The sequence below is a fragment of the Halyomorpha halys genome, unplaced genomic scaffold (genome assembly GCF_000696795.3).
Source record: "Halyomorpha halys isolate HHAL.00 unplaced genomic scaffold, Hhal_1.1 Scaffold910.1, whole genome shotgun sequence".
Taxonomy (NCBI): domain Eukaryota; kingdom Metazoa; phylum Arthropoda; class Insecta; order Hemiptera; family Pentatomidae; genus Halyomorpha; species Halyomorpha halys.
This window is the reverse complement of record NW_027106583.1, coordinates 575,188-594,846: the sequence shown is the minus strand read 5'-3', so window position 1 is coordinate 594,846 and position 19,659 is coordinate 575,188. Positions and strand designations below refer to the sequence as shown.

Here is a 19,659-nt window from a genome sequence, read left to right as displayed (position 1 = left end):
TATTAATTTTACTTTCCTCTTTTATTAAGAAACATTATTCTTATCTATTTATTTTATTATTATTTTTTTTTCTTTTAATAAGAACATTTTATATAGTTAGGGGTGTCATTTGTATGACTATACCCCATCATAATCAACTGTTAAAAAATATATATAATATAAGTTATATCAACCATGTAAGGCCCACCAGGCCGATCTGGTTTAAAAATAAAATAAATGTACTGGGGAAACAGTAACTGTCATTAAAATATTTATATATTGAAGTATTTAAGGTGTACGCCCCCTGTAGTTTATTTTAATCGATAAAAACTTTTCATTTAGAGTTCCAAACTACCTACAAAAATTCATAGAATATTATTTAAACTGGAGTAAATTTTCTACTACTCTACAATCGAGAACTAGTTGACATACTTCGTTCTTTAGTGTAGTATTTTCTATCATATTTGCTAAAATAAATTCACAAAATATTGATTTTCTCGTTATTTGGAAAGAAAAGAAAGTTATATTAATTTGTGTTATATTAAGGTTTTTAGTAGTGTGGATAATTTTAATGAAATGAAGCTCCGAATAAAAAATTAGCACGTTTGAATCATCCGCCATCGTTCATCGGCTAACGAACTATTATTGGCACGGTCATCCATTTTAACCTGTAACTATGTATAATTTTCATTAAAGTAATGAAATATTGAGATGAAATAATTTCCTTCTTTTCCTCGTGGTTTTGGACTAGTTGGTGTTTGAAAACAAAAACCGCTCGGAACAGCCAACGCTAGCGCTTTCACTAATACCCCTCCCTTTAGTTTTGGAAAAACCATTTGCTAACGGTGTGAAGCTGTCATTATATTATAGACAACTATCCTTAGCTAGCCGCTTATCTCCCCCATCACATCCTGACTTCTGGGAACCAGCGAGGATCACGCTGGCCTACTCCTGAACCTCCTTCCACCAGGTCTTCTTCAGCCATTCCTGATGTGCTTCAGTCTACATACTTTCGCTTAGCCCTTAACTGTGTGAACGCCCCCATTCTCAGATTGTTTGCCCTCTGTTCGATATCCATGTCAGTCACGCCTAAGTAGCCTGATCCGAAACATTAAATCAGAAGTTCACTTGTAGTAATAATTATTCAGTGATTTAGAAAATTGTTTCTTTCTATAAATATTTACAAATAAAGAAGTAAATATTTTGATGAGAAATCATCAATTGTAGTATTGCTAATATTGTTTTCGGTACATAATTTATTATTACCCTAATTTAACTAAGAAATAATAACTAAGGTTCCTGCAACCTAGCCTTTATTAGCCATTTGATGAGATACTTCTAATAGGTGATGGAAACTGTGAGAAATTCCTTCTTTTTTTTATAAAAAAAAACAATGAAACTCTCCAGAGTGGGAATGATTCATTTCCCGGAATCTCCATAAAATAAATATTGACTGACGCAGGTGGGATTCCAACTCACAACCTTCTGAAGTAAACACTCTGGGACCTCGCTGCAGCCCGCGTAGCTATCATATCCTCTAATATTACGTTAGTGGGAGATAGAGTTATATAAATATGCTCGTTGCAATATTTAGAAAACATAGCTTCAAGGAACTCTACTGATAAGCAAGGAAATGAATCTTGGTTTCTTAAATATAGACGAAAGGGAACGAAAAGGAACCTTGGCCTGGTGTGACGGTTGGTGGTAAGATCCGAAAACGATTTTCACGACCATGGAAGTCCTAGAGTAAAATAACTGTAAGAACGAGAGGTCATTGTTATAGTACGTGTTTCGTATGGTGTAAGTGTACCGTAAGTAGTATTAGGCAGAAATATAGATTTAATTCTACAGTTGTAAAACCAAAAATGTTAAAAAAAGGGCAAGGTTTGCTGATTTTAAATTAAGTTTTAGTTCATTCGTCTTTCTCCTTCATATCTCAAACATCTACGCTTTCGTCACATTTTGGCGCATGTATCGCCTACGATTAGCGATATCCGTAGACAGGAGTAGAGAGGGCGTGGTCAGACCTTGAGTCATATAAGGATATGCTAAAAAGAAAAACTTAGCTCTTTGGATTATACTCCTATCAGTTTTAGATTCGTGTGGGACGGCATTGAGTGGGCAACGTTCGCTGACCCGGGTCTCCAGACTTTATTGATTGCCATGTTCATGTATTTATTAAATACCTTACGCAGAACGACACAATGCCAATTTAAATGACGAAATAAGGGATATGTAAAACAATGTTTTAGACTTTTCGCGAGAGCAACAAATCATTTGAACCACTTGTCAGCAAGCAGGGATGTTGCTACAATTTGTTGGGTGTGGTAAAATTTGGAATTTCCCTATCATAAAAAAACACTATTTTTCCAAATATTTTACTAAACATTTTAATTTATCCAATTTTTTGGATTTTAAATTTTTGCTTCCTTGTATATTTTGACCCTTAACGTTAATAATTTACTTTTCTAATAAAAAGGAAAAAAATAATATATCCTAAATTCATAATTTAATTAAAAATTGATTCTACTGTATAAAATAATGAAATCAGTCTTTTCATTTTAGAAGTCTGTTGTATTTATTTATTTCTAGAGGTCTTTGGATTCCAGGATCATTCCTAAGTTTCAGTCTTCTTCATGTATTTCCTAAGTTGCAGGAATATGACCCCAGTATGGTGTAATATACTTTATATTATTTTTATATATACTTACATTATATACATAGATTATGACATACTATGTACAACTATTGCCTATAGACTACTATTTACTACAAGTCTCCTAAATTGCTTCCTTTATACGTCTTATATAGTGAGGATAGGTTAGAACTAGAGGAGAGTGTCAATTAGAGCGTCTTAGGACAGAGATTTACATGAATTTAGAATAGATAGAGGCAAATAGGGCTACCCATCCCTTCAAAAAGGCTTCATAGTGCTAGTAATTGTGTAGTAATGAGAAGGGGAAAATCTTCAAGTCTATATAGATCAGTTCCTCTCTTTAGCTTGGCTCTCAGTGACTACTATCAAATATAGTACAGGTGTGAGCACATGTTAGGCAGTTTGGCCACAACTGCCGTCTGCTTCTTATGAGGTATTTAATTTCCTTCTAGTTTAAAAACTAAATAACTCAAAATAAAAAAGTGAAAATATTTTGGTAGCACGGCCTGGTTCGAGGAGGTTATTCAGATAGTTTAGTTTTGGATAGACGGCTCTGGCCGATAACAGTGACGCATCGGCTTCACGTTAGTGCCTCATCTAATTAGGCTTTGTGCATCTGATCGTAGCGAAAATTGCATGCGTGTGGATGTGTCTGAAATCCTACGAAAATCGGCCCAGGCATTGCAGCGATTATTAAAAATAGCGGCACCTCTACGGGACCTAGCGTACCAGCCGTGAGGCACAGACTTGCAACTCCCCTCCACTGTGGTTCCTGCTGGGGGTCAATCTCACGCTATCTACTCCTCTGTCATCGGAGGACCCCTGTGCCTTATGTTTAGCAATATTGTTGTACCTTTTTTTTTTTTTATTATTATTTAATGTATATTAATGTATGTGCTTTTTATTGGAAGCACACATAATCTAAAATAAAGGAGGACATTGCAAAATGGTCTGCTACTTTCAACAGCCTTTTAGAACAAAACGTCATGAATACTGCGCATTTGGATGAGGCCGTAGGCATGTTCTTAATATTTCTAAAGACTGGTAGTTATCAATGGAGAACTACCAGCACCCCTGCCTTCAGCCGTTAAATTTTATAAGATGAGGAAGAAAAGTAAATCTAATATGGTGGACAAAGGTGCTGGAAGTATCAAATCCGCAGAGGGCCAATAAAGCAGTTCGGAGTCGTCGGCAAGAACAGTATCAATATGAGGTTGCACAATATAATTATTTCAATAAAAGAAAAAAAGTAGTGCAAAAGATCATGAATGCCGACGCTCTTAAGTAATGTTCCTTAAAAGTTACTGAAATTGAGAGGGATTATAAGACCCTTTTTGAAAGCTTAAATCTCCTCTGAAACATATTCCACACGCTTACGAAGATTTTCCATAAAAAACAGGCACTGATGCCGAATTGGATTTCAGTAGAAACTGAATCAATAAAAAAAACTAGACCATATCATGAAGGTAATTACGGAGATAATGCTGAGGGTGGCCTATGTACCGGAACCACTTAGGCGGGGAAGCACGATTTTAATATATAAACGCGCAGGAGATGCAAATAATATATCAATCTGGGGGCCATTCACGATATATTCGATCGTGCGCCGAATTATAGAGAAAATTCTCTACCATGAACTAAGGAAACAGATCACATTTCATAGAAATCAAAGGAGTTTTATAAAGGGATTCCCGGGAACACACGTCAATGTAAGAATTATCTACGCGATATTAAAGGATGCAAAAAGTAAAGAGAAGTAATTTGGCGGTGGTATTTCTGGACGTTGTTGGTGCTTTTGACAATGTTGACCATAATCATATTGGGAGCTCACTGGAAGTGAGGGGTTATAATTATTATTGTTCAATCGTTAGGCCTATTTATCATAAGATCAAAAATATTGTCTGATTAGATTAAAATAAGTATTAGCAGCACAATGAAGTTTGGCAGTACAACTTAGTTGTTTTTTAATAAAGCTTTTCTCTTAGACGACATATTGTATTTTTCAACACAGCAAAAATGCATTACAAAGATTCATTACAAATATGTATCTTAATTCCTTAAAAACACCCTTGCAATAATGGGATATCAAAATTAAAATTTTTCCGCCTCCTAAATTTGAAACCAGTACTCAAATTCAATTTTTACTGAGTTTTTTTAGTTCGCCACTTACGTATAGTAACGAGGAAATAATCTTTCATTCTCTTTACACATTAGAGAATAAAAATGATATTTCATAAAATGACCTCGTCCAGAGGCTATAGAATAATAAATATTTTTTTATTTTGGATGAAATTTACAAACGGAGTGCCTCAGGGTCGTGCTATATTATCATTACTTTTCAATGTATTCATGTAAGATTCATTAAAGCCTGCCTTCATAAACCGATGAATTTTTTTTATGAGATTACTCTACGAGATGTAAAATTTGTTGACCTTGATAACAGAAATGTGCTCATTTCAAAAATACTTTTGTAAATGGAAAAACTCATTTTTGAAGAGCTATTTTTCTAAAAAAATCATCAAATAACCTGAGTGAATATTTTTAAAAAATGGTCCTATTTTCCCCTTGTTCAGAACTTTCTTACCCAAGTGCCGACTGACCTAAAAAAAAAAATAAGATCCTTTGGTTCCATATAAGTCACCCACTTCTGACCTTAGGATGGCCTAGCTGCCGCTCGTGGTTTGAATGATGAACGCCACCGCCTTCGGGAAGACAGCCGGATCAGCAGTCTGTTCCCGTCACTTTATAACTGAATCAATTGTATACTTGTGTATCGGTGGCCTTGAATTTCTTCCTAATCCATTTATACTATACATACGTGCTTATATGTATGTATTCATGTGATTTTAATTTTTTTTAAAAAATTACTGTTGTATGAACATTATCACCTGTAAACTCAACCTATGAAATGGGCACTGATTAGCAATAAAAATATATCATGGTATCAAATAAATAGCAAATTATTATTTAAAAAATTAAACTTCATTACTAAAATTTCTTTATTAGTAAAAATAAAGAAAAATACTATAACAAATATAAGTTATTTTTTCTAACTGGACAAGTACAGCACAGTGGTTCCTTAATCGGACTAAGAATCAAATATGTGGAATGTAGTTAAATACTCTTATTAAACATTTGGAGCTCCATGAGTGTCCTTTTTTGGGCTTAAAATGTTCAATGTGGACTCTCAACCATATCATATATGTTTGAATTTTCTTATTAGGACTAAGCGATCATCGAGTTATATTTTTCCTGTTAGGACATAAGCTAATGCGCTAATGAAGACTCTTTCGCTTCGAACCTCTCTCACTTCGTTAGCATAGGACCTTATAATATTTCAATAAGTCCACACGTAAAATAAAAGAAAGTATTTTATTATGAATATATAAGTAGGCATGCTTTTTGTCTCCCTATCATGAGCGCATTATATATTTGCTATATCGGTGTAAGTGGCCTACATGTAATAATTTTAGTGATCAATCTGATTATTATATTGTAAAACATATATAAATATCTGTTTTATTTCTAAACTGTATAATACACAATAATGATGATAGTTCTTGCCCAAAAGTTTTCTATATTTTAGTTTATTAAATTTAAATATTTAAATAAAGGCAGTGAAATTTTGCTGCTCCGCCTTAGGCTGCTAATATGCACATTGCACTACTACCAAGATGTTAATAATTATTAATAATGCATTTGATAACCGCCAGTCTACAGGTAATCAAAATTCTCCTTTTAGTTACTTATTATCCCCATAACTATTTCGGTTTACTGCACGTACTATACAGTGTTGTAATATATTACATAAATGTGATAAATTGCTGCTCTTTTATCAGACTCATGCTGTCTATTTTAAAACGATACAAATTTTTTAGGATTTTAGTGTGTGATTTGTTTTAATGTGCCTTATCATAGCTTCTAACGTGTCAGTGTTTTTATATTTATATTTATTTGTTTTATTTTTTTCATGCAGTAATATATATTTTCAATATGGATGTATTCATGCTTAAAGTAGAATTACGGACTGACTCATTTACATTTACTCTTGAGTTATGTAGTTTTCCGCAAGACGTCGCCTGAAAAGGTTAGGTGTGAACTGTGTAATCCCTAATAATTTGAAAACCAGAAAAGTTGGGGAATTTGAGTTTGAGAATCTACTTAAACTGAGAAAATTGTTGTAAAACATTTTACTCAAAGAATTACTAAAAATTAATACTGTTACCAAACTATGAAGTTACGAAATTATGATTTTAGGTATTTTTTATTGTCTTTATAATATTTCAATATAAGTGATTTATTTGAATACAAAATTAAGTCAGTTAACAAATCACTGTTCAAAGCCTGTATATATTTCACAAGTTTCATGTCACAATATCGAAGCTTTTCATTTAAGATGATTAAACACAAGGGTAATGATGAAATTCATATTACAAATCTTGGAGGGTTTTGTAGCGTGATCATTCTAGGTCGTTCATAGGATTTTTCCTTTGTTTTTTCTGGTTCGTATTCTTCTTTTAAGAGAGTAATGGTTGATTTCTCGAGATTTGTATTTTATTTTACGACTAAATAATTCTAATTTTTACTTGTTATTGTTAAGGATTTGTCAGTAGGTAAGATCTTTTGATTTTTCACCAGAAACTCTTTGATGTATTTTACCTTACTGCGTTTTTGATTTATGGTTAGTATTTTTGAAAGTATTGGATAAATAACTCTAAGCATTATTAAAGTCATTTGGTTGTACCTAAACCAAGTTTGATAATTGCACTATACAGGGGAGATGTGCTTATCATGGCCCACCTTAAAAAAAGGTTCTTACCAGGGAAAATTTGGTTTTTATGTCAACATTAAGACCTTTGGGAAAATACAGTAAATCTGACTTCGATAGCTTTGATTCCATAAGTTGTGTGACTACATTCAGTAGTGCTTCACAATATTAATTCTTTCCTTTAATGCCTTTGATAATTTTTATTTATTACAAACAATACAAATGTTTTCAATTGCAGCCTACATCTTGTTCATTGGATGTTATAGCTCATCCACTGACTCACTGGACAATTGGAAATGTGTAATTAAACTGTAAAACCTGTTTGATTATCTTACTTGAGAAAAGAAGACTTTATGACTGAAAAATATTTAAAGGAATTCGGTGAGTTTTTTTTAATTTATTTATTTTTTTTTAGTTTAAATCTTCTGTATTCGTCTAAGTTATAGTGTTATAATGATAAAATGTTTTAATTTTAGTGTGAAAGTATGGTATATAAATAAAACTTATGTATTATAATTTATTTATTTTTTTCTGCAAATATACATTTAATGTTTTGTGGGAACTTTTGATAAAATATCTAAATTTCTCTCAATATATTCAAAAAGTACAGTGAATTATTTTTTATACCTCTACAAACTATTATCAAGAAATCCATAAACTACTGTCTATAAACTATTATTGATAAAACCTTTTTATCGAAATGATTTTACATTTTTATTTAGGTTTGAGAATTAGAAGGAAGGTTACTTCAGTAGGATATTAGGTATAACATACAAACACTTTTAAACGTAAATAATTAAACATAAAATGAAATATGAAATAAATACAATGTTTCTATTGTACCAACGTTTTCACTTTACTCCTACGATGCGTGAAAGTAATCTATGTTAATCCAAATGTATGGGTAAATAAATTATAAATAAAATTAATTATTCCTTATTTTATTATTATCTGGATTAAATCAATGAACAATTTCAAAAGAGCCTGTCATAATATAACATATATTATATCACTATTTTTTAATCCAATGTTTATAATAATATTCTTAAAAGTAAATAAATAGAGGGTTGAGGCATTGAAACCAGGGCTCATTTTTTCAATGCGCCTTCATTGTCAAGGCCTCTATGGCACCTTAACTATGGTCGTATTAGCCTAGGGATAGATCTAATAGTTAGACTACATTCACAGTTTTTTTGGATGAATCTGTACTTAAAGAAATATAAATCTAATAGCAATATAAATTATTAATAATTGTTAATTTGTTATAGAGACTAGGAGGTGTCACCCTAAATGTCTTAATTTTATTGTAGTGGATTCCTTATTTAACTAATTATGTCGCCACCTAGTCATGCTTTAGCATTCTAAAACTTTATTAAGCAAAGAATTTCAAATGAATAATGTCGGTTCCTCTGAATTATTTTATAGATAATTTTATTAATGTTGAGTTGATGTGATCTTATTGTTGAAATCCAATAATGGCGTATTATCTGGATCTTCTACTATAACTTGCCCTTTTTGTATATTAAAGCTAGTTAGATATAAGAAATCCACATAAAATCTAACGCTGAATTAAAAGCTATCACAAATGTAAAGCTAAAACCAAAGTCCTATCTGTTTCTGTTCATTGGAACGAAAATAGTTGAACTAATTGATACCGGTTTAGCTTCTTTGGGAGTTTTTTTAAAATCCCTCTTCTCACTAAGGCTCAATATCTCGGATCGTATGGCGTGGCATTGAAACCTACATATCTGTTGTTCTTCCGGTGGACGAACCCTGAAGAAGGATCTGTGTTATAGTAGATAACCCTCCGGATGCCAAACGGATCAATGTAACCGAAACTTCCAGCTCTCCTGTCTCCAGCGGTCTCCTCTTCATGGTAGTGGCGAGGCAAGTAGTACCTGAAGCCGTTCTGTGTAAAGGAGACTCCGTCGTAGGGAACTTCCTGTTGTTGGGGCGGCTGTACCTGTTGTCGAGCAGTCTGTAGCTGTTGTTGTTGGACGTCCTGGAACTGTTGTTGTTGGTTGCCCTGGAATTGTTGTTGTTGAGCAGCCTGTACCTGCTGTTGGACTGCTAGAACCTGCTGTTGTACCAGTTGTTGTTGGCTCTCGTACGGTTTCTGGTCCAGCGAGTTTAAGTTGTAAAGATAGGGCCGATATGTTGTAGGCTGAATATAGGTGTTGACAGGTGATATGGTTGAGCTGGGGTAACCATTGGGTACTATCTCAACACTCGATGGCCTATAGTCTTCGGACTGTTTCTCTTTTAGATAATCGCTGAGAGCGATGGGTGGTGGACGAGGCGTTGTCGTCGTAGTAGTGGATGGCTCTTGACCAACCCGCACCATCTTGGTTCGGACGATCCTGTAGCCCTTGTCATCGGCGATATAGTCCCTCAGACGGAGGTATCCGTTGGCGTCCACCCATCCGTAGGTTCCTACGACGCTGCCGTCCTGCAACCTCTTTTCCTTGCGATACTGACCACTGATAGTTTGGTACCTGAAGAATCTCTCTGGGCCCTCATCAGTCTGGATGTGGTACTGGGTATTTGGTGCAGTGTCCCATCCTCCTATCTTTGCACAAGCCTGTCGGTCACTCCATCCCTGTAACAGAAATGTTGGAACATTAAAAACTGAGAGATTGAGAATTATTTGTTTGTCAGTAGTATCAATATAATGTCGATTGAATAGTTACAAAAATAAAAAAATAAAAATGAGAGAGAGAGGGACTGAGATAGCTTAGTCTTTTCTGACAGAAATTATAAAATGAAAAATAGTTTTAAGAGACAAAAATCACATGTTATATAGTCTTAAAAATGAGGAAGTTAGATAGTGGAAAAGCCCATAAAACTTATGGATAAATTTAAAATTAATATAAACAACTTAATATATACAACATATAATATAAATAAACTTTAATATAACTTAATTAATATAAACTATAATATAACTTAATTAATATAATCTATAATATAACCTAATATAAACAAATATTGTAAGAAACAATTGAAATTCCGAAATAAATATAAATAATGAAATAGGAAATCTGAGTGGTGGAATACCGAGCATAAGTGTAGTAAAATATAAAAAGTACCCATAAATCCACTAAAAGTTTAAATAGAACTTATGATTTATGATCTACCAGAACATAAATTCAGTAATAAACCTAATAATTCAGTAGCATCTTAGGGGAGAGTGGTCAATTTACAAAATACAGAATGTATAAGCATAAAAACAAGTTTATAAATAAATTAAATCCTAAATTGAAAATAAACAAAAAACAACTTTGGTTTTCCATCGATTGTCCTTTGTACTACAATCAGAAAGCCCTGCAAAGTGGAGCGAAATGTTGGTTAACAATAAATAGTTTTCTTTTACTATTTTGATACCTTTATTGACCGCCAATAAGACTATCTTCCTACAATCTACTTCATACGGTCTTCTTAAAAAAAAAAAAAAGAAAAAACCTGTATGAAACATAAAAAAAGTGCAAAATTTTGACTTTAAGGACTCATTAAAATACTAATGAAGAAAAGAATATTTTTAAAATTACTCTTGGAGGAAATTACAGCAACATGTGATCTGATTAATACTATCAATTATAAATACAGGAAATATCAATGTATCATGTCCTGAGCTTTGGCTAAATAGAAGAAAAACTTCATTTTGATTATTAAAATTACTTTACAAAAAATCCAATGTAGTATGCAGTAAGTCTTATTGTAAATGAAATAAAGGTAAGTGAGGGTGAAAAAATTTAATAGTAGTGTCGATCAGAAAAGAAAAATCGATCGATTATTTTTATCTTTATCTTGTATCTTTAGTATTTTTTAATTCCTGTAATATCACTAATAGCCATCCCTATCATGAGAAAAATAAGTTTTAGTATTATTACCACACTAGTTTCTACACTTGTACCATGAACTAATACTATTAGCTTTCATTATGAAAGCTAATAGTATATCAGGAGTAATATCTAATATAATATCAGGAGTTAACCTGCATCGGGACAAAAGAGTATGTCGGACTGATTATGATAAATGACGAGAGATAGAAAAGAAAAACTGGGGAAAGCAAAATTTTTAATAAAATTATACTATTAAATCTGGGATACTTTTTTGAAATTAAAAACTGAAGTTTGAGATTTTTTTTTCTTGATCGATTATGAAGGTTCATTAACGTATCAATTAATAAATCAAAACCAAATTTAAACCTAACGGATTATTAATGAGAACTATGAGGTATTACTTAAGTTACAATCGAATTTTCAGAAGGAAGGTAATAAATCACTTTAACTATAACATTTTATCAAAAGTAGAAATAATCAAAATAATATACAGGTTTTTTCAGGATCTCGTTTCCATACTGGAAATTTTAATTAGGATCTCAAAACAAGAAAAAAGTTCCCTCTAGTGGCATGTCAGGGCTTTGCTTAGAAGATATTGACATCTAAAGATTTGCAGTGTTATGAATTACTTAGGTTATGATATATAAATTAATATCTGTTCTAACTGCTTCGTTATTGAAACATGAATTATCTAAATAAAAATTTAGATTAAATTTTCAAGTGATTTTAGGCATTTAAGACAGGTTCGGCACAGCAGCAGTGGCCGATCAACACTGTTTAGGTGTTAGGGTTACGGAAGTTACAATTAACCTTCTTCGTAAAAAATTAAGATCATTAAGCAGGGTTGCATACATTTTTTTTTAATGTCACCACAAACCAAAAATTTCAGAGGTGTCTGTCATCTGGATACTGTAACAATAACATGCATCCAGTGCTGTTCGGCCGCAGAAGAAAGATGCTGAACCTGCCTTAATGATCAACATAATCACTTTTATTGATTTTTATGAATTATTTAAATTATAATGACTACACTAATAAGTGTTCCAACTAGTTTATTAATGAAATGTAGGTAGGTATTAACATTTACATTCAATTTTGTTCAAAGCATTAAGTCGAGTTGCACTGGTTATATGTTATAGTCACGCTCTCTAAATCTGACATCACTGAAATTTTCAGATTGTGGTGACATTAAAAAAAAGATGTTTATTTAAGCTAGCTCAATGAACCTGATTCTTTACGAAGAAGGTTAATTGAAATTTTTGTAACAAAAACACATTTTGCCACCACTGCTGTGGTAGAAAAATGCCGAGCCTGTCTTAATTGCCTAAAATCACTTTGAAAACAATTTAATATGAAGGTTAATTTTCATATTTCATTAATAAATTAGTTGCGATATATACTATTTTAATTATTATAAACTAAGTAATTCATAACAATGCAACTCTTTAGACATGAATATTTCCTAACAAAAGCGTTAACGGGCGTACCTCCATAGGGAATTGGTTCTGTTCAGAGGTCCTTAATTCATAAGTTCAGTTTGGACACAGCCCTGAAACACCTTGTATAATAAAAAAATTAATAGGATTTGAAGTTCCATATACCAATCATTATAGTCTTTAGAGAACTTTGATTTTAACCTGCATTTATTTTACAAATGTAGTGGAAAAGAATTTACTCAGGATGTGTACTGTATAGTTTAATCTATAAGTAAAACCGTACTGTATTGCATATGGTAAAGAACACGACACTATTCAGCAATGAATTATTTATTTTGGCGTCCTGAACCCTTGACGGTCACTTAGACCCACACAGTGCCCGGAATGTAGAGGGATCCTTAGAGGGACTCGTCACCGTTTTGGCCAAGGAAGTAGGCGATCCGTGGGTGCAGTGTCATCCAAAACAATCGTGGTGTAGGACATTATCTGAGAGCTAGATCGAGGTTACTGTCTCCGGTTCTAGGTCTATACTCATTGTTTGAGTAAGCACAAGGATTATTTCCCTTTAAAACATTAAAAATGTTTGTAATTTTATTTTTTTGTTCCTTTTGCAGCAGGCTACATAAATTTAATGGTTAGTTCGCATAGGCTATACAAATGGATTAACCGCAAATCCCAAAGGTTGAGAAAAGAAATATGAGTGTAAGGATGATGGAAAATTAAATTCCTGTGATATTTGTTGTGATCTTTAGTTATAGTTAGTTAGTCTCTATATTGACAATGAGTAAAATTAAAAATAAATATTTTTTTCTCTGTCCTTTGTGTTATAGAATATTTATCTTATTCAGGATCTATTCTCTTAACTGGGCCTTACTTAAGGTCGAGCGGATCCATTTAATTTTTATTAGGATAAAATCATTCATTTTAGATATGATAGTTAATTATCTTAGTTCTTTCGAATTAGTTATAGTCATAAAAATGATTCGATTTTTAGTATTAGATGAGTATCATTTAGAGTTATGTCCATATTACATTATCAACATTTTGCCAAGCCAGCTTTACACGAAAAACGTGAATTCATTTGCGTACTATTAAATATCATTTGAAAAATGTTTTACCAGCTGATTTCCAGGTATTGCAAGGGAAGCGTGGTTAAACTAGTGACCAAAAATTTCATTAGTAGAAAGACCTTCTCAATTTGCGAAATAGAGATTGCGGTCTAAGCTGTAATGGAGCAATCGAACAAATGACCTCTACATGAAAACAGGTTTGATAGTATAAATGAATTAAAAAGAAAGTTCAACTTCGAACGAAAGAGAAAAAATTGGACCACAATTCTATTGCCAAAATGCATCCGCATGGGTTGATGAAAAGTATATGTTTTTACACAAACTCGGTTAAAGCCCTATAATTAATGATTAAATTCACAATTATTTAAGATAATTTCAGTGTTATAGTCCTTATATGAATATGATGTCGAATATATCGTCAGGTGAATTCAAAACTGGTGAATTTATAAAAATCCAGTTTTCAGGAGAACCAAAATATGGTTTATTTTTTTTTGCTAAAATAGAGCGCTGGTCTTCGATGGGTCAGGGGTTCAGTACTTTGTAAAGGTGTACTGGTACTAGACCAACGGTTGTGCAAGAAGGTGATTTGGTCAGTCACGCTCGACCGCCAAAGTTTTACGAAATTAAGGGTAACCAATTGAAGAGGCTGGGTGAACCCCAGGAAGGCTCCAGAACTCACAGGAGTTGTCTCACAGCTGCAGTGTAACAGAAAACAATTTTCTGCCTAGCCGGATTCGAACTCGAGTCCTTGGAGTTAGTGGCCACGCTTTACCCCGTGGCTACCGCGCTCCCTTTTCTAGTATTAACAGTTTTTGTTTTGTTTTTTAATCAGAGAGTATTAGAAACGTGTAAATTAATAGTGGTTTAGTAAAATTTGCAAGATATAAATATAAATAAACGATTGATGCGACCATATATATATTTTTTTTTCAATTCGTTGTGTATACGAAATTTCTAAATTGGGCAACTATTTAACAAACGAACCGGGTATCCCATGCTGTATAGAATATGAATGGAATGTTAACGCAGGTCAGAGAGAATCATTTCATAAAGGTAGAGATCTCATAAATATGCTGAGTAGACCAACCGTCAGTCACTCGTGAATCTGTCTGCTCACTCCTTGGATGGATAAAAGCATCTGCATTTGAAGTACCAGTGATCATAGATATTCAAAATAGTCTTGATGAATGGATGAGTACGCTCTTAATGAATGAATATATGTTTATTAACTTCTATTTGATTCATTTGGAGATGCAGATATCCGAGCATAATAGTGTCTTATCCTGACTCTCTTAAACCACGAATCCTGTTGTAGCAATAAACAACAAATTAAGCTTTTTTATTTAAAAAATAACGATGGAACATATAAATTGATTTATGTATTAACAATTGAATCATACTTATTTAAATCACGAAAAAAATTTCATTGAACGGAATTTGGTGAGTTCTCCAACTGCAGTTCCTTTGCTAGGTATTATTTAAAATTGCTAGGTAAATGAGATGTTTGGCACATTATAAGAGTGCTCTCGACCATATTTGGTGTTATAGAAATTAGTTTTAATGACAATCCAAAAATTCTTATCTACTTTTAATCAGTAAGTTAGAATAGCGAGCTTAGTAAGTCAGTGATACTTTTTAGGTAATCGAAAAATATCCATATATTAGAATTATGAAATGATTATATTATATTCTTGATGATTACAGTTTCAGGTCTTCATCTGGGAGTCAAGCGGAGAATGTTGACTAAAAAGATATTTTTCAATTTTTAGCCAACATTCCTCCTCACTTGACTCCCTGATGAAGTCGAACGTAACGTAATGAAACTCAGGTCGAAACGTAGGCATAAATAAATGTTTTTTTGTTTATTTATGTTTTCTTTGCTTACCGCACCCCCGACCATCTCCAATCAATTAATTATATAATTTCCTATACCTCATTATGTACTCTCTTCTAAAGAATTAAACAATCCCTAATCAAATATTTCTCCAAAATATGAATGATATGGTCGAGAGCGCGGTCAAAAGGAACAAAAATAGTTAACAACTACTCATTTTCCGACTTTTCGCCCCACTTTGCAGGACTTCATGAGCGCTGTCGTGTCGGCCAACGAGTCAATTTGAATTTTAATTTAACAATTTAAAAAATTATGTATTTGGAGCATTGAAAAGGTTCTATTTCAAAATATGTTTTATTTATTTTAAATGAAAAGAGTTGCTAATCACAAAACACCTACAAATGTCCTGGTTTCTTTCGGTTTATTTATTAAGGATCAATGACATCAGAAGTCATTTGTAGATCAACCCACAAATTTGCAGTTTCGTAATACTTGTTCAACTTTTTGTTTTTTGTGTGTGCTATGATAGATATTACATTGATTTTTATGGTAAGGTATGAAATAATAATTCTATTTTTTTAAATTATTATTATTATTTTTTTTGCATAGTACCGCGAGCCTTTGAATCTCTTCCACAAATATGCCACTTTTAGATTGATTTTTAGAATCTTGAAATATAAATATAAAGAGCTGATGTAGTTAATATCATTCATAAATTTCGTTAATTATTTAATTTTGAAAATTAAGTTACTTTCACTTACTTTAAAGTAATATTAAGTTACTTTAACTTTTTTTTACTAAGTTGCGATCATGCAAAATTTCGAGTTTTCGGCAGCAATACATATTTATATAAGTCTAGCAAAATGGTCATTGAAGAGCCTAGCTCAAAAATGAAAAGTCCTACGAAACTGAAATTACATGTTATGTAATGTGTAAGTACCCAAGGTGGGTATTGCAGCAGCAACGTTTTCGATAGAATCGATTTTTCATTATTTTTTCTCTCGATTAGTCTGATGAGGCTTAAATAACGAATTAAAAAAAATATCGTTTTCCAAAGTATTTTTAATTTTGTTTATTGGAAAAAATAAGTAGTTCTCATTATTAGGTATAATAAATATTAGATAAATACAAAATATTAAAGAATTTTATGAATAAATATAGGAGATAAAAAGGAAAAATAGAAATATTCCATTCTACCGAGAAAAGCCGAGATCGCTCTATCTTTCCCTATTGCATTATGCCTTCGCATAATCTTTTTTTAAATAGTTGTATTCCTGACAGAATATTTTATAACAGAAAAATGAAATTTTTTGGCTAATAATTTTCGCCTTCCATGTTTTTTTTTTTTTTTTGCTTTACAACTCGGATAGAAACTAGATTATATATATTAAAAAAAAATTTATCTAAGATCTTTCTGTCATTGTCGTTTCTAATGTCGTTTCATTTTTAATTAAAAATTCATTTCATTAAAGTTTTTATTTTTTTTATCTTACAGAATTCTTCTTTGTGATATTTTTTTTTTCTTAAAAATACATATGAGGAAAAATACATCATAAAGAAAATGGACGAAGTTAAATTTAATATATAATAAATTTTAATTTTAACAAATCGGAAATCTCAATATTGTCCATCTGTAGTTAAATTATTTATTACAATATTTTACTAAGAACACGATAAAAATGGGGCAGAATTTGTAGGCGTTTTTAAAAAATACAAATTAAAACAAAATGAATACATTAGGTTAAATCATATTATCATTTTAATTAACGGATGATTCAGAAAGCGGCGATGTTAAGGTGTAATGTGGTGGTTTAAAAAATATATGAAGCTTTATTTGATATATTTTATAATACTCACCTATGATTCTTTAATTTGCCTAGGGAACATAAATATTTTGAATAACTATAAATAATTGAACAATGAGAAAAATATAAATTTAAACAACCTCACTAGTTAACCGTTCATTAAAAGGACAAGTCATTAATAAAGTTAAATATGTTGGGAATTTTGACAGCAAAAAATCTGTTAATCCAGGGGCCTTTCGCCATCTTTTCAGTCGGATATATTTTCATAAAAAGTTTTATTATTACTTTATTTATTGTAAATCATTTATTAAAGAATTTTAGGCCGTTGATTCTATTTTTTTAGACTGGTTTGATTTTATGTCAGGAGAAAGTGAGTGACAGGTTTTTATTACATATTACAGACCCCTTTCTTCAGTAGAGGCCTACTGTTAGTTCTACGTTTGGATTTCTTATTTTATTTTCATTTATAGGAGTTTTTACTTATGACAGCATGTAATTTAAACTCTTTTAATTAGTGGAATATTAATTTTAGGTATAATATTCAGGGCGGTGAACACTATCTATAATCTTTAAAAAGAATATTTATTCATTTTGAAAATTCTGATCAATGTGAACAAATTAATCTATGAGTAATTTTTCTCTATTTCTAAAAATTGTAAAACATTTTAGTTTTCTTTATGGTTTCTATTATCTATTTTTTACTTGAAGGGGTCCATTGGAGTAAGAGACAGAATTTCTGAGTCACCAGGTCCGAACACGGAGAGTTTTCTATAAAATGAAGAACTAAAAATAAATTTTCCACTTTAGCCTTTATCCTTGGTTCTTTATTATCTCGAAAATAAACCTGGTGGTTGTTTCCTTGAAGTTCAGTACAACCTCTTGCGTACGAATGGAGAATACAGCAACAAACCCACAACCATCCTCAGTTCCTCCCCTGCTCCCGCAAGGATCTGTGCGTTCGCTCTGTAGTAGTAAATAAAAAAAAAATATAATTTTATAAAAACAAAAAAAAACCTACTCTAGTTGCTTACGTGAACAGTATAGCAATCTACCGTACCTCAATGAATGCAACGAGAAGTCAATGGTGGGGGGAGTAATATTATGAAGAAATCACAACGCTCCAACGGTCCAAGCTACTTGGACCACTGAATATTAAAGTTAAGACCCCAAAATACTGTCTCTATTGTTTTCTTCCTCTAGGAGTGTAAATGCCTTTACTATAAGGCATTACGCCTTTAGGACGCATCAAATCGGAAAATCTTTTTAAAATTAAATTTTCTATAATAATCCTTTATTTAATTTTTTTTTCATTTAATATTTCTGAGTTATAAACTGGAGAAGAACTGGAAATGGTTACAAGGTCGAAAAAGTATTAATCATAACTAAGTTCTGCTAATTTTCATCCGGAAACATTCTATTGACAAAACTATCAAAAAAGGCAGTGTGACAATCGAGTTTTCAACTTAACATTATGTGTGTTATACCCATTAGTTATAATCGGATTTGCTATACCAAGGGTATTGTAGTATTGGCAGACCTGCAGTAAAACCTGAATATTCTCCAATCAAGAATTTTTGTCTATTCATCATAATTGACTATTAATTAGACAAAAGTAATATGGATTGACGAAAACCCAGGATAGTAGTGAGAGTACTCAGGATAAATTGGGTTAGAAATGAACAGGTACATTTGAAATATCTTGGATCTCATCTACTCGAGTGAGGCTAGAAATGTTGGTCAGGCTTAATGCTGCTGGTCGGTTGTTTTGGACCCTACACAAAACCTTCCTATACAGAAAAGAAGGAAAATCAAGTTATAAAAGTTCACATTTGTACCACAGTTCACATATTCCTCTGAATTTTAGACAATACCAATAAAACATAAAGGACGAATCCAAGCAATGGAAATGGCATCTGAGAAGTAACCAGGCGGGCCATGATAAGGAATACTACAATAAGGATATATACCATGATATAGAGGAGTCCCAACTAAGGTGGTTTGGCCCTCTTCATTGAATACCTATCCATCATACCTATCATCTTGCCTGAAAGGCCTATGAAGCCAAGAGAGGACGCGGCCTAAAGTTTGGCCCACAATCAACTGAGAGCAGAATGTCCAGGAAGCCTTCATGGACGAAATCTAAACTGGAAAGAAAGAAGAAAATTAATGGCGGATAGAAACAATTGGAGGTGGCTGTTTAAGCAGAATCCTCAAACTGCTATGCTGTAATGATCTTAGATTATGATATATGATATATATATATATATAT

General features: G+C 32.1%; 2 protein-coding genes across 2 annotated transcripts in view; one reads left to right on the top strand and one right to left on the bottom strand.

The window, feature by feature from the left end:
* LOC106687059 (transmembrane 9 superfamily member 2) overlaps positions 1–7,656 on the top strand; it is a 34,616-nt gene extending 26,960 nt beyond the window's left edge. Inside the window, exon 12 of the mRNA XM_014430737.3 lies at positions 7,642–7,656. The gene's annotated coding sequence lies outside the window, so the exon portion shown is untranslated. The remainder of the gene's footprint in view (positions 1–7,641) is intronic.
* Positions 7,657–7,916: 260 nt separating this feature from the next.
* The window catches only part of LOC106687060 (ataxin-2 homolog), a 130,795-nt gene continuing 119,052 nt past the window's right edge, over positions 7,917–19,659 (bottom strand). The window contains exon 2 of the mRNA XM_014430740.2: positions 7,917–10,002. Within this exon, the coding sequence (XP_014286226.1) occupies positions 9,109–10,002 (894 nt within the window). The 3' untranslated portion in view covers positions 7,917–9,108. The remainder of the gene's footprint in view (positions 10,003–19,659) is intronic.